We start from the raw sequence: 21408 nt of genomic DNA, 5'->3' as shown, positions 1-21408 counted from the left end.
GTGTGCTGCCCAGCTGCAGAGGGGTGCATCCCTTAAAGGCCACCATGCACCCACGGTTTGGCTGGTGTGACCAGTCAGCACAGGGGATGTTGTATTTGCAGACAGGGATGCTAATATAAGAGTGTCTGGCCTGTACCTGGGAGCATGCTGGGATTTCCTCTCCACCCAAGAGCCCAGGAAAGGCGCCTTCACCCAAACCCTCCTGTTTGAGCTAGTGAACCTCCAGAGCCCCGCCTGGGCTCTCTTGCAAGATGACTGCCCTATAACAGAGCATCTCTGCTAACTAGGAGACTCCAAGACACGAGATGGGCAGGTGGCCCTGACATCTTCTCTGCCTTTGCACTCCAAGCCAGGAAATGCAATACCCCCCGGAGCTGCGTGATGGAGCTCTTTGGTACCATGCAGCCCCTTGCCTGGGCCCTGGGCAGGATTTGTCCTGACCATGTTCACGGTTTTCCCTTGTCCTGTTCTGAATGACTCAAGTGACGGGGCTCCCACTGCTTCCTTTGGGAGAGTCCGTCTGTCCATGTTTCGGATGTGCCGACTGCCCAGTACCTAGTTGATACACTTGGCTTATAGAACGGCCCTGGCAGGGGACAGCCAGTTCTCCGCCCTTCTCTTGGTTTCTCCAGCATCTCCCAAGACCCCACGCTAACCTGCCCCTGCCATTTTTCATTGCCTCATTCCCGCCTCTGGCCCACCCTGCTCCATTCCTCTCCCCGCAGCAAGTCAGCCGGCGTGACAATTCACGCCAAGGGGGGATCCCTTCCCAGCCAGGCCAGCCCCAGGGCGGCCTGTGCCACAGGAGAGCAGGCAGGGCTGCCCCATCCTCCCCTACAGGGAAATCCCGGGCACGCTCATCCACCAAGCAAACGCGAGCCATCGCTCCCAGGGCCCAGGGGGCAGCCCCAGGGCAGGAAGGGTGTTGGAGCCCTGTTGCAGAGGGAGGCCGGGCTCGGGCTCTCTGCTTCCCCAGCAGGCAGCTCCAGCGCAGATCCTGCAGCCGGGATGCATGCGGTACCGTTGCATCCCCAGCTGCCCGCATCCCCCCCCGTCTCCTCCCCCTTCTCTCTCCCAGACTCCCTTGCTCTGTGCAAAGCACGTCACGGGGATATTGACACCGCTGGGCACCGCGCGCTCTGCCTCTCCCCGGGTTGCGGGCTGCAGCCCCGCAGTGCGAGAGGCCGGGGGGAGCCATGCAAAGGCCCGGGATGGCCGGGCGCCGCGCCCTGCCCCTGCTCGCCCTCTGCCTGGCGCTGGCCGCCGCCGGCTCCGAGGCTCCCTTCGCCCCGCCGCTGGGGGACATCGGCGCCTGCCAGAGGCGCTGCGGCCAAGGCGCAGCCCGGGTGAGTGCGGCGGGTTCGAGCCCGGTCCTGGCGGCCGGGGAAAGCGGGTTATTTCCCCGGGGGGGCTGGGTTAGAGGAACAGATTTTTCAAGGGCGGGGGGGAGCCTGTGAGCAAAAGCAAAACACCCGCGGGGAGGCGCCCATCTTCCCGTGTCTGTGCATCGTGCCCAGGTACCGGGGCGCGGGGGGGCCCTGCTGTCTGAAGGGGGAGGGGCAAAGCCCAGGACTGTTCGTGCATCGATTTGTTCTGCAAGCAGGAAGGGGGCGGGGGGGGTCTAATTTTTTTTGCAGCAGGGAGAAGATTTGTCCTGTGGAATCCCCCCCCCCCCCCCGGCTCTGCCTCTTTCTGCTTATGCAGGGTCCAGGGCCTCTGGCCTGCCACCTCCCGTTTTAAAGCCTTGCCCATGGATTCCTTACCTCGCCTGGGGGGGTCGTGTAAAAACACTGAGCCGGGGGAAGGGGGGTGTGAGCTTGTCACTACACGAAGGGCGCTCATCCAGGGGACGCTCCTGGACTGGCGGAAGGTGCCCGGGCAGACGCTGCTGCCCAGGTGCGGGGCTTGGGGGCGGGCGATCGGACGGGGCTGGTAAAATTGCTGCTGATCCGTTTTATAACCCAGTGGACGAGCAGAAGCCCTTGGCTGGATCTGGTTGTGTTATGCAGCAGGACACCGGCCCTCTCTCCCACCGCTCCCCCCTCATAGGCTCAGCTGAAAGGTGCCCCTGCATTCCCCTCCCCACCCGACTCCCCGGAAAACCCAGGCCTGAGAGAAAAGCACTGCACCCGTAGGGCACCGTCTCCTCCCCGGATGCATCCTCCGTGGCGGAGCCTCCTGGCTGAGAACCGTCAAACTCGTCACACTGGTGTGTGCACAGCACTGGACGAAGCTCTTGTTAGTGCTGGAGCCAGTAGTGCTCTCAGGAAATCGCTCGAGTCTCATTCGTAAGAGCTGCAAAGACAAGAACCCTGCAAACAATAATCATTGAAAAAAACCCAGTTCTGACTTCTAAACTAATAACTTCAAACTAAGGCCTCGGATCAGAGGCTGCCTCGCCTTGCTGTAATAAATGTACCATGCCATACGTCCGCAGGTCAAAAAGGCCATCAAAGATCCATGAGATACATCCAAACACAGCAGGGGAAAAGCCCACCTGATTGTTTTAAAACCAGCCACATTTTCTGCTGTTAAAACCAGTTCAAGGGAGGGGGAAAATGCATGGTGTTGTCAGACACTTGCCATCCATAATACACTAGTAATAGTTTAGTTAAAAAGTAATTGAAATACTCCCCACCCCTAGCCATGGTATCCACTCTGGCCACTCATCAGGGAAGAAGAATCCGGTCTTTGTCCTCCCAGGCTTGGTAACTGACCCTTTGAAAATATATTGAACAGGATTATCTGCACTTGGTGTCGTCCCCTTTAATCTAGAAACGGGACCGACTTTTGTTTGTTTGTTTCTGGATCGTTCGTTTGCAATAAATAATGCTTTGGGGGAAGGATTTGCTCAAATGAACAGGAGCTGAGGCGGGGGGAGGGCTGGGGCTGTTCTGGGTAGGTTTTTGTATGTGCATGCATGTGAGAACTGGTGTTACTCTGAACTGGGACGTCTGATTTCCAAGCCATTTGGGCTGCTTTCTGGTTAGCGATCCTGCTTTGGAGGTGAAAGTGTGGAGTCCCTGTGGGATTCAGTCACAGGAGCTGGGTGCAAATCGAAAACATTTGAGGGGGGTCTGTAACTTTATATCTCGCAAAGACATATTTAAAATGTGAAACCCATTTGAAGTACGACACATACTGCAAAAAGGAAAAGCCTACTGCCGGCCTGAGCAACTAGCCCAAGCGTGTGAGGGCAGCAGCTGGCTTGTATGGTGTTCAGCTGGTTGCAGCCACCTCGCTGCGGCTTGTGGAGACTACAGGTCCCAACATGCAATGTTCTATGGAGATCCGAGTGCCTTTGCTGGAACCTGGCATGCTGGGATCTGTCGCCTCTGCCCACTGCACCTCCATGTTTCAAAAAACCAGGCAGCCTTGGGCTGTGCCATAGAATTCCCGGGGTTGCTTTTGCACAAGGCTTTGGCCGCCCGTGGTGTAGCAGAGAATGGAGGGGACTGGATGCTGCTGCAATCCACCTGGATGCCAGCATCTCCTTCCTGCTGGAATAACTCCCCTGAGACAGGACGTGCATAAAGCAGTGATTTCAGGGGAAGAGCCAGCATCTTAAAATGTAAACTGGGCAACTTGGGCTCTTCTTGTGTATCCCCTTGCAAGTGGCTGTTTGTTTGCCCAGACAGAAGCTGGGCAGGCGGCGATAAAAGTTGTTTGTTTTAGTGACCCTGGACAGCATGGTGTTAAAGTGGGTCTCCCTTTCTTAGCAAGGATGATCCTACTGTGCTTCCATGCCCTAGGGCTTCCCTCAGTGTACAGGCCAGTTGTCTGGTACACAGAGCCTCGAAGAGGAAGTGTAAAATAGATCCTTCTAAAGGCTCATGCCATTGTCCGCGCAGCATTTGAGCATGAGAAATGCAGGGCTGCGCTCCCATTTCCTGGCACAGGGTTCAGGGGATTTGGGATTCAGCCCCGGGGTTCTGTGCAAAGCAGAGGTTATGAAGTTGTAACCCTTAGGTAAATAGTGTGTCTTTGTCTGTCTGTCTGTCTGTCTTCAAACGCAACCATAGAAAAATACACACGGAGAGAAATACAATCCCAGGCTGGGAGGTTGCTGACCATGTAGGGCCAAAAGATAGACTGGTTGAGATGGGAAATTTCCTTGCCCTCTTTTGGAATAAATCACTTGTGGTCTCTGAAAACTAACCGTGCAGTTTTGTGGGCTCCATTCGCCAGCAAGTGCTCAGTTATTCCTAGGTGTTTTCCTTTCTTGCCCTTGTTTTTGTTCTATGTTTATTATCATTTAGTCTCATGCAGTGAGATCGCCACGCACGTAGAGAAGAGTAACTGCAGCCCTACTTACAATTGCTGGTCCAGGGCCACTCTGACTTCCTGCTAATCTTGCCTCTTTCACCCTCCCTGCAGAATGCACAGCGGTGTCTGAGACAGGTGCTTGGCAGACTGATGGGAATATCTCCTTCTTCCTGGGGGCTCCTGCCTGGTCTTTGTTGTGTCTGTTTGCTGTCTCTTGGCTAGAACACTGGCTTGAGACTCAGGAGATCTGGGTTCTATTCCTGGCTCTGCCACTGGCCTGTTAGATGACCTTGGGCAAGTCACTGCCTCACTCTGTGCCTCAGTTTCCCCATCTGTAAAATGGGGGTAATGATTTCAGATCTACTCATGAAAAGAGCGATGTAGTGGTATAGCTACTTTACTGTGGGACAGGGACCATCCTTTTGTTATGCGTGTGTCCGGAGCCCGGCACGATGGGCCTGGAGCCAAGCCAGGCGTGATCCCAATACACATAATGAATGGAAATACTAATACTGGGGGGGATCAACACTTCGCACACCTGTAAGGACGCCCCGTGCCAAGTGCAGGGCCTGAGCTATGCTGCCACAGAGACTCAGGAGGACGGATGCTGCAGGTGGATGCGTCACACGGCTGGTTTCCAAGCAGCCTCCTCAGTGGCCGTGTGGGGCAGAGGTGAGCCCAGGTGAGAGGGCTCGGGGTTGGCCTCGCCTCACAAGGCTGCTGTGGGTGATTGCCGGGCAGCATCGGGCCCTGGCAAAGACAGGTAGGCAGGGAGGAGGGGGCTGTGTGTCCTGCTGCGGCCCCGAGCTCCCCCCTGCTGGTCAGCGGCGATACAGGGGCAGGTTGCTGGGTGCAGCGCCCAGGAGGCGAGAGCAGCAAACGGCACCGCGGTTCTTTGGCTGAAGCTGTTGTGTCTGCTGAGGCTGGTGCAGCTCTCGTCCTGTTGGCTCGCCAGGCCCATGGTTCGCGGGTAGCCAGATGTTTCCAACATCACGCCAAGTTTTTCAGAGAAACGTTCGCAGCGTTGCGGGCTGCCCAGTGCTGTGAGGGTCGTACCAGCTCGAGGTGCAGGAGGCCAGCTCGCTCTCCTCTAGGTCAGGGGGCTTTCAACCTTTTGTCAACCCCTACAAAATTTCAAATGGAGGTGCGGACCCCTTTGGAAATCTTAGACATAGTCTGCGGGGTCCATGGTCCACAGGTTGTAAGCCACTGATCTAGTCCGTTCCCCGGGGAGCCCTGTCCCTTCCCTACAGTATATGCTGCAGGGCCTTGTCCAGCCTCGCTGTAAATGCCCAGCGCACTGGGGTTCCACCACCCCTCCTGGGAGACGGTGCCCCCACCTAGACGTGGTGCTAGGTCTTGGTGCTTGTGTTCCATTGACAGGGAGGAAGGATCTGGAGCCGGCACCAAGGATCCAAGCCCTGGAGGTCCTGGTCCCATGTAGTGCAAAGCTCCCTCCCGCCCTGCCCTCTCCCTGCTGCCCCAGTCCCAGAGCACAGCTGGGTCCCCAGCGGCATTTGGGTATTTGCAGGCGCTGGGGTGCAGCCACTGCGCTGTGTGTCGTACCAGCTCCTAGCTCTCCTCTTCCTCTCTCCAGGATGCTGCACTCAACGCCTGTTACCGAGGCTGCCGGCTGTTCTCCATCTGTCACTTTGTGGATGCGAGCGCCGAGCTGAACACAACCAGAGCCGAATGTGAATCAGGTAAAGAACAGTACAGCCAACTAACTTCCCCTCCCCTCTTCTCCCGTGGCCCCCCAGTTACATTGTCCAGAAGTGGCTTCTCCACTTATTCCTGTCAGGACAGAGGTTGCTTCTGCTCCTTCTGCGCTCCCATGCTGTCCAAACAAAGTTCCATGGCTGTGATGCACCAGCGGTGCAAATCCGGGCCGGCTCCGCTCGCTCCCTGGTGCAAATCCGGGCCGGCTCCGCTCGCTCCCTGGTGCAAATCCGGGCTGGCTCCGCTCGCTCCCCGGTGCAAATCCTGGAAGTTAGAGAGTCACCTGGATGCAAGGCCCCAAATGAACCCATAAGGGCTATGGCCACAGCAAATACCAAGGGGATTAATAATGTTCCAACCGTGATTTCAGCCTCTCAAAGGGGTGGGAAAAGGGAGGGGAGGATCCTCTACTGAAGCCAACTCCCCACACCTCTGCAGTTCTAGCCTCACTGCCAGGCAGCTGTGAAGATGGAAGTTTCCTGCAGTAGCAACCGAATCCCCCCGCCAGGCCGAAGGCTGTCCAGCGAGTTCCCGGTGCCGTGTGAGCAAACCGGGCTTCCTCCCTGGCCCAGGGACGATGTGCTAACCCCCCAGTGCCTCTCATCACAAGGGATCCCAAAGCACTTTGCAGCCTCGCTTTGCAGCCTGCAGCTGCCTCTGGGGTGGGGCGGAGCAGCCGTATTCAGCACCAGGGAGGGTGGACTTTTCAGCTGAAGTTATTTGGGCAACCCCCTACTCTTGTGAAAAGTGCTCTGGGGGCTTTAATGTCCCCACAGAGTAGACAAGGCCTCAGTGTCTAAGGTATCGTAGGGGAGACGATCCCCCCCGCCCCCCCCATGCCTCGCCGCTGGGATCTCAGGATAGCTGCTTGGAATGGGGACTGGGCCTTTCCGGCACAGGTTAAGACTCCGCTTATGGGAAATCCGGGTGTGTCCCATTGGAAGCTGAGACCTGTCTGGGAACGTTGTGCTGATTGCCATGATTGGTTATTCTTTGGGCAGAAATGAACTAGGGCATGGAGCCCGTCAGGCAGCCCTGAGTGTGCCCAGCTCGGCCTAGGGGGGTGGCTCTGGGCGAGGCGCTCTCCAGGTGACTCCGATGGGCTGTCGGACGGGGTTTGGCTGGTGGACACACCCTTGAGCTGGGTGTCTGACTCGGAGCTGGGGGGGTCTCATCCTCGTCCATAGGGGGCGTTTGTGAACGTCACAGGACATTGACCATGACCTGGCAGGAGAAGCCCAGTCCTGGAATAGCTGTCAGGGCCGAAGAACGCTGACAGCTGCCCGTGGGAGCCCAGGGCTGGCATAGTAGGGGGCTGTGGGTGCCCTGGCACAACACCCCCGCTGCGCTCTGCCTGGCTCTAGGCTGTGCTGCCAGCCCCTTGTTGTCCTGAGCTCCGAATTCGCTCGTGTCCGACGGCTGCGGGGTGCCCGGGCCCTGACCGTTCCCTTCCTCTCCTGTCTTGCAGCTTGTATCGAAGCCTACAGCAGCGCTGAGGAGCAGTTCGGCTGCACGACTGGATGCAGGAAGCAGCTGCCCGAGACGCAGAGCTGGAAAGACAAGGTTTCAGCCTCCTCTTTCCCTAGTGCCAAGGGGCTCTGCTGCCTGGGTGATGGGCCTGAGAAGAACAGATCGTAGCAGGGGGCTGGGACAGTTTGTATAGTGGGGGGCTGTGAACCCCTGGGTGTGATGGGAACCCCTTCAAGCCAGGGGGTGCAGCAGCCCCCCGCAGCACCCCTAGGTGCAGCACCCATGGATCATAGTGGGAGAGGAGCATCGGCAGAGCCCCTCCCGTCTCCAGCTCAGCCGTGCGGCAGGGAAGCCAAGGAGCTGAAGGAGTTTCATTCTCCTGCACAGGGAGCTCCCACCATGGCCCATGGCTCCTGGGAGCAGGATGAGAGCCAGGGTCTGTTCCGGCGGGGGCTGGAAGCCAGCGAGTGCTCCTCTCTCTGCAGTGCTGAGCTGGCCATCTGGGCAGCAGACTGGGCCAGCCGGGGGGAACCCTGGATCGATTGCACCTGGAGTGGAGGCTCCCTCCTGCAGACAGGGCCCCCCCCGTTCCAGGGTCGGAGGGATTGCAGGGGCGGTAACCAACGGTCCCATTCGGTGGCTGTGTCATGAGGAAATCTGGGTTGTGACTCTGGCTGGGCAGTTGCTGTCCGCAGCCCAGCTCTCAGCGATCCCCGTGGGATGGGGCAGGCAGCAGTTCCTGCTGAGGAACAGGGGAGGACGAGCTGGGTACCGGGCCGTGACCTTCCTCCTCATGCCCTTGTTATCTCTTGGGAGACAAAGCCCAGCCAGCTCTGCTGCCGGCGCCTGTCGGCTCAGGGTGCCGTAGGCGTACGGAGCCGACAGGGTGTCCTGGAGGAAGACCATCCACTGGGGCAGCTGGGGAGACTAGTGCAGGGCTGGCGGGATCTGTGGATGCAGAGGAATTCGCTGTCTGATGGAAGGATAGAGGAACAGTTTGCCCTGCCCCCTCTGTCTAGACTCTGCATCCCGGAGGTAAGTGGAGCGGAGGAAGGTCGCATGGACCTTGCATTGATTCGGCCTGGCAGGAATGGGTGGAACCCCCCCCCGTCCGGCAGCACGTCCTCCTCTCTTCCTTTTCCCTTGTCATCGCTCGTGCTGGCAAAAGATGCAATGGGAAAAAGGACCCAACCCAGCTGTGTTCAAAGGGCCACAGCCGGGAGCCCCCTAGCGGGTGGATCCGGCTGCACTCGGAGGGTGCGTGACGGGAGCGTTTGACCTTGTTCCCCCCCTTTCTGGTGGTGGTTCTGGCGCAGTCCCCCGGGGGGGCTCCGCACTTTTCGGGCGGGCGATGCAGGGCTCTGTCCCCTCTTGGCACCTGTCCACAGTGCAGCTCTGCTGCCAATGCCCTCGTGTACCAGTGCGGGGGTGGGGACCAGATTAGCCAGAGCTGGGAGTGGGAAGCGGCACAAGGACACGGTTTCTGGAAACCGGCTCTAATCGGATTAGAGCGCCGTGGTCTGTCCGTCCCAGGAGGCCGATGCTCGTGAATTTGGCTCCTTCTCCAAAGTGCTTGTGGGCAGAGGGCGGGGAAGGCAAGGGCTGGGAACGTCCCCCTGTGAGTGAGTCATGGTGCATCTGTTCCAGACGAAACCAGGCATCTGGGCTGCTGTGTCCTCAGAGCCTCGGCCAGGCAGTGCCATCCAGCAGTTAGAGCAGAGAACAGGGAGACAGGACACCTGGGTTCTCTGCCCCTCCTTGGAGGGGACTGTTAGTGAGTGAGCCAAGCAAGACACTGGGAGACAGGACTCCCGGCTCTGGAAGTCTCTAACAAGTGGAGCAGTGGGGGCTGGGAGGCAGGACTCCAGGGTTCTATTCTTGCCTCTTGGAGGGGATTGGTCTGTGTCTAGTGATTGGAGTGGAGGACTGAGAGATTCAGGGGAATGGCACCTGTATTTCCCCCTAGGTGCTCCCTTGAGGCTGTGTAAGGGAGGGTCATTTGGCTCGTGTCTCACTCCCCAGCTCTCTGCCCTACACAGCGATATCCCCAGCAAGCCAGGCTGCCTAACCGGCCAGCATGGCTGCTTTGCTCTCTCTCCGAGGGCTGTGACCAGCATGTTACCAGCTACCACCCCAGCTTCTGCTCAGCAAGCGCATTTATCCTGGCGGGTAAAAGCATTGCAGAGAAAGCCAGTAAAACCAATAAAAAGCCCTACCTGCGTTCTAACAAGGTCACCCTGACTCTGGCCTGGGGCCAGGGTAGCGGCCTGTCCTTCAAACCCACAACTGGGTTTTTCCTCTGGTTACAAGTTCATATCGGTCTTTAGATCAGTTTCAGCTCGAGCTGTTCAGCCAAATCTCCTCTCTCTGCCTGTTCGACTCGGGAGAATCCAGGCTGGACCAGAAGATGGGAGCCTGTGATCTGAGTGATTTGCTTTCATCACCCCCAGCTGTTTTCCCTTCCCGGAGGGGCTGTGGTACCCTGCCCCCCAGTGGAGCGCATACAGTCCCTGGTCCACGGGGGAGCATCAGCCAGGCATATGCTCCATGCAATGTGCTCTCCCAAGGACAGTGTAGGAAGCTGCCCTGTTTGTCACCCCATTCTCCTCCCACCTCTGCTCCAGCCATGACTGAGCCCCTCAGTACTGACGGTCTGGAGATGCCACAACCGTGCAGCCGATCTAGGGCCAGACCCCCCCACCCCAGGCTGATTGCAGCCCCGACCCTCGGATCCTTATTCACATGTTGGGAGCGTGTGAGGCATGTGAGACCGTGCCTGTTAGCCCAGTGCCTGGCAGGGCCCGGGGCGTGTGGTGAGGGGGCGTTGCGACCCAAACACCCAGATGCAGCTTTTATTGTTTTCAGCGGGGAGGGGCTGGATTTCGTTCAGCCCCAGCACGAGGCGTTGCATGGAGAGCACTGGGGTGGATTCAGCCCTGGGATCCTCTGGCCTCCGCATGCCCTGCGGGGCGTTGGGCAGCAGCTGCCTGAGACCGGGCCCCTGGATGCTCTGTTTCGCGGTCGCACGGCAAAGCTGCAATGATCAGACCTCTCCTGCAGCAGAGCGCAAGGAGACTGCCTGGAGCAGCGGGGGCTGGGAGCAAATCTGCTCCTTGGCCCCATGTACAGCACCCTGCATCTCCGCCCAGCTGCACTGTGGGGAGCTTTTGTCTCCTTTGGCAGCACTGGGGATTGGCGGGAGGAGGTGGGGCTAGGAGGGCCCATTGCCTGGTCTGGGATTGCAGGATCCTGTGGGCGCGTGGTCAGTACCTGCTCCCTGGTACGCAGGGCCCCCATGCTGCTCCAAGCAGACACATGGCTGCTCCCTTGGGAGCTGTGCTCAGGGCCTGGGTGCAGGAGGATCCGTACTCACCCTCCTGTGGCTGGTGGAGTGGATCCTGCTCTGCAGGGGGGGCTGTTGATTGGCCTCGGTCTGGGGGCCGGGGCAGGCAGACACGTGGGCGAGGGAGCTGCAGACGTATTTGTGCTGACAGCTGCCACAGCAGACAGGCTCGGAGGAGTGACTGGCTGTGCCTAGCAGCGGGGAGGGAGTGTCGCTCCTTGCCAAACCTGGGGTTTAAAGCTTGCTGGTGGTTCTGGTGTCCAGTACAGCTGCTGCCTCTCTGCACAGAGCCCAGCCGCACGCCAAGGGGGTTATACCCTGGAGCTTGTTCCAGTGATGGGGCCAGGAGCAGATAACAAGGGGGCTGGGAGACAAGTTCTGGCTCAGAAACCCCAGGAGGAGGGAGCGCTGTGTGCTCGGATCCCAGCTGACCTAGCCCCTGGGCAGACAGCAGAGGCAGTGAGAGCTAGTGGGCAGGGCACAGCTTGGACGCCTGGGTGGAGCCACGTCGAACAGGTCTCAGCCTGCCCTTCGGGAAGACTAAGTCAGTCGCTCTCTCCCTGCAGTCCCAGCACGTGGTGTTAAAGGCTTTTCCATTGTAATGGACACATCTCCCACCATAAAGGAGGACTTGTGGCACCTTAGAGACTAACCAATTTATTTGAGCATGAGCTTTCGTGAGCTACAGCTCACTTCATCGGATGCATACTGTCTTCTGCAGTTTCCACGGTATGCATCCGATGAAGTGAGCTGTAGCTCACGAAAGCTCATGCTCAAATAAATTGGTTAGTCTCTAAGGTGCCACAAGTCCTCCTTTTCTTTTTGCGAATGCAGACTAACACGGCTGTTACTCTGAAATCTCCCACCATGCCACCTTCCTGCCGGTAATCCCCCCGCCCACATTTTGGGAAATGCTGGTGCAGATCTGCACGGTCTGACCCGCCCTCTCCTTTCTCACACTCTGCGATGAGCGGGGGGAGCGGGTCTGAGCTAGCACCTCGTGGCGTGGACGGGGCAGTTACCATCTTGGAGCTACTGCTTCAGGGTCGCTGCAGGCCCGGGAAGGCGTCACTCTGCCCTGTACGCTCACTTCACCTTTGGAAGGTTTTTGTCCCAGCTGTAGCAGCTAGAGGCTGACAGCCTCTGGGAAATGAAAGCTGAGACTTGGGAGAAGAGGGGAGAGGTCTGTCCATGTCCCCCCGCTACTCCATCAAGCCCTCTGCGGGGGCGCACCCTGCCCGTTGGGAAAGACAGCTTTAGTGCTTTTCAGCCCCCCAAAGGTCCCAGCATGCTTTGCAAACCGTATTGAAACAGGAAAACCGTAGAGCCCGGTTGCCATTTCCCCTTCCTGACGTCTTCCCCTTTCCCCCCAACGCAAACTCAGCAGATCAGCTGGCTGAAGATGGAGGCGGCTGTGATAACTCCTCGTAGGCCGCCTGTCTGGAGCACAGACATCTGGTCCGCTGTCCCCCCCATTCAGTTGCCCCACGTCCCCGTTGCCACCAGATGGCAGCAGCCATGTGCCATACCCCCACATCGCAGTATCATTACACCAATAGCTGCAGCCCTTTTGAGGAACGCTGTCCTGGCTCTGGGCTCTGCAGCCGGGCATTTTGGATCCCTGCAATCTCAGGTCTTTGCAGCCCCTCACACAGCAGTAAAATTCCCCACTAGCAAACAATACTTACAAATATTTGACAGCAAAAAGGGGTCTTTGTTTATTTCATGTCCTTGTTCCCCCTCCGAGAATCCCACCTGCATGGCACACCTTCAGGGCATTTGATGGTCACCAGGTACCTGGGATGCAGGAGACAGACAAATGGTGCCAGAGCTTACAGGGAACCTGCTAATAACATTGTCCAGGGAGTGGATTGGTCTGGGCTGTTGGAGGCAGAACCACGCAATGCAGGGCTGTTTAAATCAAACCATAAATGGCAGCAGGTTCATTGCATTGCGCAAGGCCTTGATTTGGGCTAAGCTAGGGGATGCTGTTGAATTCCCAAGATGGAAGGTTCTTACCTATGATTACATTTAATTGATTAAGCTTTTGCCCAAATAATTGTGTTAGCCTTTGGCCCCAGGTAGAGGCTTTCAACTTTGCAGGATGGCTTTCTGCAGTGAGGAGTAAGGACCAGGCATGGGCATACAGTGCTGCCTCTTTAGCTTCTCAGCCCAGGAGCTCAAAGTGCTTTCTACTGATTAATTAATGAACCCCTGGGAGGCTGGTAACAAGCATTAAATATGGGGAAACTTAGGCATGGAATGGTCCAGTGACATGCCCAAGGTCAAACACAGAATCAGTGGTAGAGGTCAATGTTTTTCTTTGTGGGAAAGAAGCCTCAGTCGACTGGCTGTATCAGAGTGGCAGCTGTCCCTGTAAAGGGGACAAGCATCTGTTCCTGCTTCCCCTGAAAGAATGGGTGGATGGAACTCTGTGAAAGGCCAGGTCCCAAACAAGATTGCTCCATGGCGACAGTATTCCAGACCTTCCCTTATTCCATTCATTCCACCCAAAGCATGTTTCCTTTGGATTCCTGGGCAAGCAGGCAAAGCAAATTTAGCACGATAATCAGCTACAGAACCCGACCTATTTCTTTCCTGTTTGCTCATCTGACTGAATGAGGGGCTCTGGCATTCCCAGCCTTGAGAAATGTTCTACGTCCATGGCAAGGAGCAGCCAAGCAGATTCCAGCAGGGATGCTTTAAAACATAACAAACCTTACAAAGAGCCAAGTATCCGGGGCATGGCTAAGCTGGCAGGAGAGAAACGCCCTTGGCATCTCAGCTCCTTTTCTTTAAAACATTTTCATGTGAGTTTAGTGCTGGTGGAAGGAGCTGGGCTGTTTATCCCCAGCGCCTCCCACTAGTATGTATCGACTCTGATCTCTGTGGCCCGCTCAGCTCAGGGCCTTCATGCTGAGGCGATGGTATAGGGACCAATGGTCCTCCGAGAAGGCACGGGATGCCTGTGCAGGGGGACCTATATTGAGCCGTGCCAATGCATTTAATGCCAGCCCCTGCCCTGGGCTATATGGAGGTTAGCTGTCGTCTGTCTCCCTCACTGTAATATCCGAGGGTCTCCATGTCATCAATGGATTAAGCCACATGGTGCAGGGCTGTAATCCCTATTGCACAGGTGGGGAAAATGAGGAACAGAGGAGCCAAGGGACTTGCCCCAGGTCACAGAGAGACTCTGTGGCAGAGCTGGGAATTGAGGCCAGGTCTCCCAAGGTCGAGGCTAGTGCTCTAAACACTAGACCTTCCTTTCGCTCTCAGGAGGGTTCATAGCTCATTAAGGCCAAGAGCACTGCGGTGGGTCATTCAGCATGGTCTGGTCAATAGACCTGCTTTAGAGCCCTTGAGCAGAGCCTTGAGCCCTGTATGCTAGAGAGCTGGGGCTGGGGTGGGGCAGGATGATGCGGGAGTTCCCAGCACAGCGAGCTGGTCCTCTTCTCTTTGATTATTTACAGAGTTTGGAGCTGCAGCCCGTGTCCTTCTCCATGTTTGACTTGGTCTCCAGCTTCTGCAACGACATCGTCAGCTCTGCCCAGAGCTTCATCTCGTCCACCTGGACCTTCTACCTGCAGGCAGACGATGGCAAAGTGGTGGTGTTCCAGGTAGGCTCACGCAGCTGAGGTCATCAGTGGCCCTGCGTGGCTATGGGAACAGGGCATGGAACCCCATGCTTCAGGGCAGAAGCTGAAGCTGCAGGGGATCAGGAAGGGGTTCCCTCTTATCCCACGCATGCTGAGCATTTCACCAGTGACTAGGTATATTTGTCTTCCTGCAAAGCATCAGATATTGGCCAGAACCAGGAATGGATCACCACATTAGATGGGCCAGTGCTCTGGTACAGCAGGGAGGTAGGATACTGGGCTACAAGATGGAGTTATGGCCTGGTGCTAGACTAGATTGTACCATCCAGCACTCAGATGCTGCTGAGGTGACAGGCACCCCAGAAGTACAACGGACAGACAGACAGGCTGACTGACAAACCAGTGTCTGAGCCTTTGTGGCAAGTCCTGCGTCCCTACAATAATAACTGTTCTTGTTTGTATCTGGTGATGCCGAGGACGGGCACTGAGATTGGGCCCCACTGTGCCAGGTGCTGCCCAGACTCAGCGAGAGGCTGTCTCTGTGGGTTAATGCTGCAGGAGGGATCTGGCCCTCAATATCCCGCATGCCCCCCAGCTGAACCTGTGCCTCCCCCCCATGGGCCAGTCCTGCCCCCACAGGAGGATTTGGGGCTCAGTCACTAACTGCGTTTTGGTCCTTTTTATTTCTTTTTGAATGCTGGCCCCTCAGTCCCAGCCGGAGATTGAGTACCCGGTGCCCGAGATGCCAGCACCCAAGTCGGAGCTGATGGAGAAGTCCTGGCCTGTCTCCAGTCCTAACACCTTGAGGCCCCACACAGGTGAGCAAGGGGCAGGGCCAGGTGGGTCAAGGGGGCTGGGAGCTGCTGGAAAGGTGGTCCCAGCTCTGAGCCGGTTTCTCTAGAGCCTGTGGCCTCTGATTAGCCCCCTGGAACATGCACACACTCTGGGCTGAATCCTAGTGCAGGCCTGGTGTCTGCCTCTGCCGGGCTCCTACCCGAGGGGCAGATCACCCATCCTGCCCCATGCCCCTCCTCCACTGACCTGGGACCATCCCCCATGCTATGGAAGCTTCCACATACAGTCCTGAGGCTTCGTCCTGACCGGGGCGGGGGGAGGGGCAAGGAGGGCACCAGCGCCGTCAGGCAGCTCAGGTGCCCTGTCCCCTTCCGTCTCTAGCCTCTGCTGAGGCTGCCAGCACAAGGCATGTGGGGGTGGGTTTGTGCCGTGGACACCTGGCTGCTGGGAACCAAACTAAGAACCCACCAAACTCACTGCACACGGGCTCCTGACCAGGCACAGCTCTCAGTCGCGACGTTCCAGTGGGGGGCGGGGAGCCGGCACCCTCAGTGCGAAGGGCTGGGTGGTTTGTGCCAGCCTCCTGGAGCTGTTTAAAGCCTGGAGTGATCATTATTTTAAGTCTTTTGGGGATGGTCTCGTTCTAGGCTGCTATCCAGTAAGCCAGGTCAAGGGCTTGCAGTTCTATTTGCCCCGTTTTCTACCCTCCCCTTTCTGGCCTTGGCACGCAAGTAGCAGCCCCAGCTTCATTGGGGGCCCAGGTGGTTGTGCCCAGTTTGCTGTGGCAGGGGGGTCATTTGGGTCTGGGTGTCGTCCTGCCAGGCCGCAAGGAAAAGCTGGAGAAACCCCCCATGAAAGAGCCAAAGAGCAAAACCAAGTTCCAGCATGTGGAGACCCATCAGCCAGAGCACGACTTCCTGGGCTGCATGTCCAAGTAGGTGCAGGCCTGGCCCCGCAAGGGTGAGGGGGGCAGAGGGAGAGGCAGAATGAAAAGGCCTGGAAAATTGGGAGAGGGGTATGGGGGCAGGGAAGGAAAGAGGACGGGGTCTAGAAAGGGGATGGGGGGATAGGGATTTCCATTGCAGAATAATGTTGCAAAATGTTGCTAGCAAGGGGTGGGGTTATTTGGTCTGGGGCGGGGCTATCTGAGTGAGGGGTGGGGTTATTTGGTCCAGGGGCGGGGCTATCTGGGTGAGGGGTGGGGTTATTTGGTCCAAGGGCGTGGCTTTTTGGCCAGGGGTGAGACTGCAAAGGGAATGCTCCATGGAGGAGCCAGGGGAAATCCTTCCCTCGTTGGCCCTCTCTGAGTCCTGTTTGTGCCCCCCTCCACCCTGATACCCAGCCATAAACTTGTCCTCTCTCTTTGGCGGGGGGTGGTGGGGTGCTACAGGCGGTCAGGCCTTCCTCGCTGGATCCTGGCTGCCTGCCTCTTCCTCTCCATCATGGTGATGCTGTGGCTGAGCTGTGCCAGCCTGGTGACTGCTCCGGACCAGCACGTCAAGACCCAGGTACGGAGCCAGCCGGCATCCCAGGGCAAACTCAGGTGCAGATGCCACTGAGCCGGGACCGGGCACTGAACCCAGCCACAGCCCACTGGGGGACGTCCGGGTGGGCTGGGGGCAGTTCATACCCTTGGCCTGCGTTGCACTGTCTGCTGGGTGGGGACACTGAGTGGGGAGGAGAGCCTGGAAAGCACAAAGAGTAACCCATCCTCGCACATGCCCCGGGTACACCAGGGCTCCGGCACTTCACCCCCTGACCTTAGCCAAGCAGCGCCCGAGACTGGTTTATTTTGAGGGGTTAAATCATGGCTCCCGTTGGGAAATGAATCCCAGAAATTCCGGGAGCCGTGGTGATAAGACTCTGGGCTGGGTCCTCAATGGGTGCAAACCAAACCCCTGCTGTGATATGTCCCCCTCTCGGCTGCCACAGCCCCCTCCGTCCCCAGCCATGCCCTGTCACCTGGTGTCTGGCTCTGGCTCTCTTCCAGACGCTGAGCATTAATGGCGATAAGGAGGACCTGGAGAACCTGGATGGCTCGGCCCCCTTTTCTCTGCACCCTGTGATCGCTGTCACCATCTGCCCAGCGGACGACAACGAGGAGGCGGGGCCACTGCCGGTCAAGGTGGATCTGAACAAAACCGTGCTCTAGAGCCCCCCCTCCACCCCCTGCCGGCCTGTCATCTCCATGCCTTATTTCCTGTGAACATTTTAATGCAACCCCCCCTTGTTTTGATCTGCCTTCCCGTTTTCTGCTGTTTTAAACCCCCTCACCGCACTGTGTTTGAAGATAACCATCCTGGGCTGTGGGGGGGCCATCCGCTCCCGGCTCCACCTCCATCCATTGTCCTCGTGTGCGGGAGGGGGAAATGTTTTCCTCCCCCTGTTCACAATCCCAGCTCAGCAGGGAGTGGTACTGAGGGAGATCTAGTTGGGGGTGGTTTCTGGCCTTGTGTCTCCAGTGCTCCGCCGGGAGGGAGCTTCGGTGAGAACAGCATGGTCTGTGACCTTGGTTGGATGGAGTCAGATGACTGGTGGGAGCAAAGAGGGGAGCACGGGGGCTGGGGAGAGAGTGCACCCTGCCATGGGGGTGGGGAGGGAGCGTGGGAGTTGGTATGGCAGCGCCTGTCTGGAACAGGAAGCTGTGTGTGATGGGGGACCCCTCGGGGTTCAGGGCAGAGCCCTCCCCTTGCAAGCCTCAGGGCAGCTGGTTTTGCAGCCGTGGAAATGGGCAAGAAGCAGATGGGGGCTCCATGGGGAGAGGATGTGGCCGTGGGGTGGCTCCAGCTCTCGGTTCACCTTCCCTGGAGGCTGCAGGCATTGGAGGCACCCTGCGGGGAGGAGATTCTGGCTCCGGGCATGCAGTAAATTGATTCAGCCTCAGTCTCTGCAGCAAGGCGTTTACGCTCGGGCAGACTCTGGATGAGACGCACTGCCCCCATGTGAAGGGTTTGCACTGCTGCAGCTCTGCTCTGCCGATTCGGGTAAATCCGGCAGGTAGACAAGGCCCAAGGCTGACACCTAAGAGGCTGGGAGTATCAGTGTTTCACTGTCCCTGAGCCCAGGCACTCTCTAGGGCCCAGGGCAAGTGTCAGGGAGCTGCCATGACTCTTCTGCCATGGACATGGTTTCTGTCTGGTCCTTGCCAGCCCATGCTCGGTGCAAGGAGAGCTGCTGGCTGCAGCAACCGCAGCTGGCCAAGAGGAGCCTTGCTCTGAGCCAGATGCCGAGGAAGTTCCCCCTGGGGCTGCTCTAGTAGTGGGAGGAGGGGGGGACCCCGTGGGGAGCTGCTTGGAACCCCCTGCAGCCTGTTCACGCCACATCTCCAGGTTCCCCAGTGGGGATGCCGCTGCTATGGAAGGGCTGGATGGCAGGCCCCTGTGCCACGGCGTTGGAGCCAACTCAAGCCATTTGCCAGCTTGGTACCTCTCCCCACTCCCATCTCCCTAGCACCAGCTCCCACAGAGCTTCGGGCAATTCCTGAGCCACACTCCAGGGTTCCTGGACGAGGCCTCCCAATTCATCCCCTTTTGCTGTAACTGCTCTAGATGGTGATTGTGCTCCTGTGGCCAGGCGAGGGGGGAGCCCATCTCACGGATGTTCCATATCCCTTGACTTCACGTCTCATTTCCTTACGGTTTTGTTGTGCTGGCGTGGGCCGCTGAGCCCAGGCACTCTGCATGGGCACTCGCGCTGAGAACACCCTTCTGCAGCAGCAGGAAATCCGCTCATCAGTCCATTTGCCTAACGCTGTCTGTATAGATTAACTTATTACCTTGGACCCCCTAGCCTTGGGTTTGAAAGCTGTATATCTATTGACCCGTTACTTTGATGCTGCCTCAGTTTCACTGGATCCTGTAGGTTGTTATTGCAGAGACTCTTTCATCCTTCCCCCCTTCTGAGTTCTGTATTGTTCTGTATCACTTTAATGTGTGCAAAATATCTGGTTTTTGGAGAGGGGGGAGGGCAGTTTGGGGAGGGGGGAGGGGATATTTTGTGTACGTGCTGGGATCCATCCCACGATTTTTCATGATAGCTTTTCAGCAGATCAGCTCAGTGAGGTGGCGTTTGTGGTATTGTCCTGACAGGTGCGTTCGAGCCAGCTGGGCCTCTCTGCCTTTTGTGTCAGCCATTAACGATCCCGGAGCTGAAGGCCCCTCGCGGCTGCGGCTTCGAGGGAAGCTGGGTTGAAATGGGGCGGGGGAAACAGAGAGTCATCTGGGGATCTGTGTGTGTCCTGAATTGTCGGAGAGAGCTGGTTTGTTGTTTTTATCTAAAAAAAGCCGTGAAAGGAGCACGGAGCGGGCTGGGAGGGGTGGAGAGGAATGGAAATAAAGGTTTGTAAAAGAACCAGCAGGGCCCGTGGCTTTATTGGGGTCACCTGGGGAAAGGGGGCAGCGGCTCTCCATGTCAGTGCCCAACGGGGAGTGCAGTGAACCAGATAAACCCCCCACCCCCAAGAGACAGGAGGTCTCCGCAGAGTGGAAACAGATATTTTCTTGGTAGGGAAACTGCCCCCCCACCCACAAACCCAACAAGAAGCAATCCCTACTCAGGCTGGGGTTTATAGGCCCAGGTCCTCCATGCCCTGGGAGACCAAGGTGCACCATGCTCCCCTCCCTGCCCTTTGTGGGAGCAGCGGCCCCATTTTGCTCTGCAGCCAGCGCTTTGCCAACAGGAATGGTGCTGGAGGTCGGAGCTCACTGTGCCGCCTGGCCCGGCGTGGCCTCTCACCCCCACCCCGGGGCAGCTCGATCTCTCCCGCTCCGCTGTTCCAAGCCTCCAAGAGCCTTTCTCCGCCTGGCTTCGGACTGACGCTGCTTCTCTCTGAGGTTCTTTCTCTCCCTGGTAGCAAGGCAGCGTGCAGCTCCCACCAGCGTGGTTAGAGGGAGGATGCTCCCGTTCACGACTCCTGCCAGGTCAGCCGAGGACACAGCTTCATCCCTTCCCTGGAGACGAGGCCCCTGGAACCAGGCACTCTAAAGGTACAAAACGGGGGGCCAAAGATCTGCATGGAACAAACGCCATTTGCCACCGACTTAGCGAGAAAGGAGAGGTACCGTTCCCGGGACAAGATGAAAGCCACCCCCTTCGCTGAGCAAGCGGCAGGGCCCGGGCGGGCGCCATGAAGTGGATTTCAGGAGTGGAATGCATGTGTCTGTGTGATTTGGGAGTTGTTATGGCAACAGCGCGGACTCATTCCAAGTCAGCCAGCAAATGCTGGGATGGAGATTGTGTGAAGAGCCGGGTCTCACGGCGGAGCCTTCCTGGCCGTCTCTAAGACAGGCAGCCACGAGTTTCCAGGATGGAGAGCCCGGCTGCTGGTGGGGAGGGAATCACGCAGCACGCAACCCACCCCCACGAAGAGATGCTCTTTGGAGAGCTCCCTGAGGGAATCCCCTCTTTACAAGAGTAAACAGCTGCCTGCATCCAGCAGGACGCAGGCTGAGGGGGCTCAGAGCTCCTCCACAGTGGGGCTCTGCCCTACACTTACCCCAGACTAAGGGCATTTGCCTCCCAGGCGGTGGGGCCAGCGAGGGCTGCAGGACTCCCAGGGTGCAAAGGCTGGTCCCAGGAGGGAGTGGAAGAGAGCACCTGGCTGGGAGGATGGTGTGCAATTGCACAAGTGTGTGGGTGGGTGGGCAGGAGGCCGTGGACAGATACGTAATTGTTGTGGGCTGTCTGGGGAGAACTGCACTGTCTGCTGGGCTGTCCCGAGGAAAGGGAATCCAGGGACACACACGTTCTACACACACATACCCTTTGCGGTGTGTGCACACACTTATCCACATGCCCACAGGCTCCTTTCCCCACATGTTCACCCCTGGGAACGGGGTCCCCAGTCAGCTCCTGGAAACCGTGGCTGGGAGGCCCTCGGTGAATCCAGCAGCATGTGCGGCCCAGCTGGTACCTGCCCCAAATGTCGTTACTGCTGTTTATCCTCCCAGTGCATCACAACATGGCTGCAGGTCTGTGACGCCCCCTTCCTGCTCCTGGATCAGCTGTTCATAGTGCTTGCTCCTCAGCACTATCCCCCTTCAGGCTTCCCAGCTCGCATAGGGCCCCCCTTTCCACTGGGGGCCCCTTCATTTGACTTTCCATCTGTGAGGGTTTCCCACAGTCCATCCCCAGAAGCAGTGTTCCTTCGGTGGGGGCTACCCCACAACTCCAACTCCAGCCCCACTCCTCTCCCCCCTTACAGGGATTGCTTTTACTTCT

The 21408-nt window shown here is 57.8% G+C and overlaps 1 protein-coding gene across 2 annotated transcripts; it reads left to right on the top strand.

Moving 5' to 3' along the window:
* The first annotated feature begins 1086 nt into the window (after nucleotides 1-1086).
* TMEM59L (transmembrane protein 59 like) lies at nucleotides 1087-19539 on the top strand. 2 transcript variants are annotated; one of them, XM_075123098.1, is made up of 8 exons: nucleotides 1087-1346; nucleotides 5864-5969; nucleotides 7454-7548; nucleotides 14269-14415; nucleotides 15104-15212; nucleotides 16012-16124; nucleotides 16557-16697; nucleotides 17180-19539. In XM_075123098.1, exons 1-8 carry the CDS (start codon nucleotides 1197-1199, stop codon nucleotides 17339-17341), a joined length of 1023 nt encoding a protein of 340 aa, XP_074979199.1. In that variant the 5' UTR covers nucleotides 1087-1196; the 3' UTR covers nucleotides 17342-19539. The 2 variants fall into 2 exon arrangements, with proteins under 2 accessions (XP_074979199.1, XP_048686920.2); XM_048830963.2 differs by having other exon boundaries at nucleotides 1089-1346; nucleotides 16012-16123; nucleotides 16580-16697.
* The last annotated feature ends 1869 nt before the right edge of the window (nucleotides 19540-21408 follow it).

Source organism: Caretta caretta, chromosome 25 (assembly GCF_965140235.1).
Source record: "Caretta caretta isolate rCarCar2 chromosome 25, rCarCar1.hap1, whole genome shotgun sequence".
NCBI classification, from domain to species: Eukaryota; Metazoa; Chordata; order Testudines; family Cheloniidae; genus Caretta; species Caretta caretta.
Note: the sequence above shows the minus strand (reverse complement) of the source record. Positions and strands in the feature narration are given on the sequence as shown.

Excerpts from the sequence above, each read along its gene's own strand:
- TMEM59L (XM_075123098.1), top strand. The coding sequence starts at position 1,197 with ATGCAAAGGCCCGGGATGGCCGGGCGCCGCGCCCTGCCCCTGCTCGCC. Across the intron at positions 5,970-7,453 it reads CAGAGCCGAATGTGAATCAG|CTTGTATCGAAGCCTACAGC; the intron begins GTAAAGAACAGT and ends CCTGTCTTGCAG. Across the intron at positions 15,213-16,011 it reads CACCTTGAGGCCCCACACAG|GCCGCAAGGAAAAGCTGGAG; the intron begins GTGAGCAAGGGG and ends TCGTCCTGCCAG.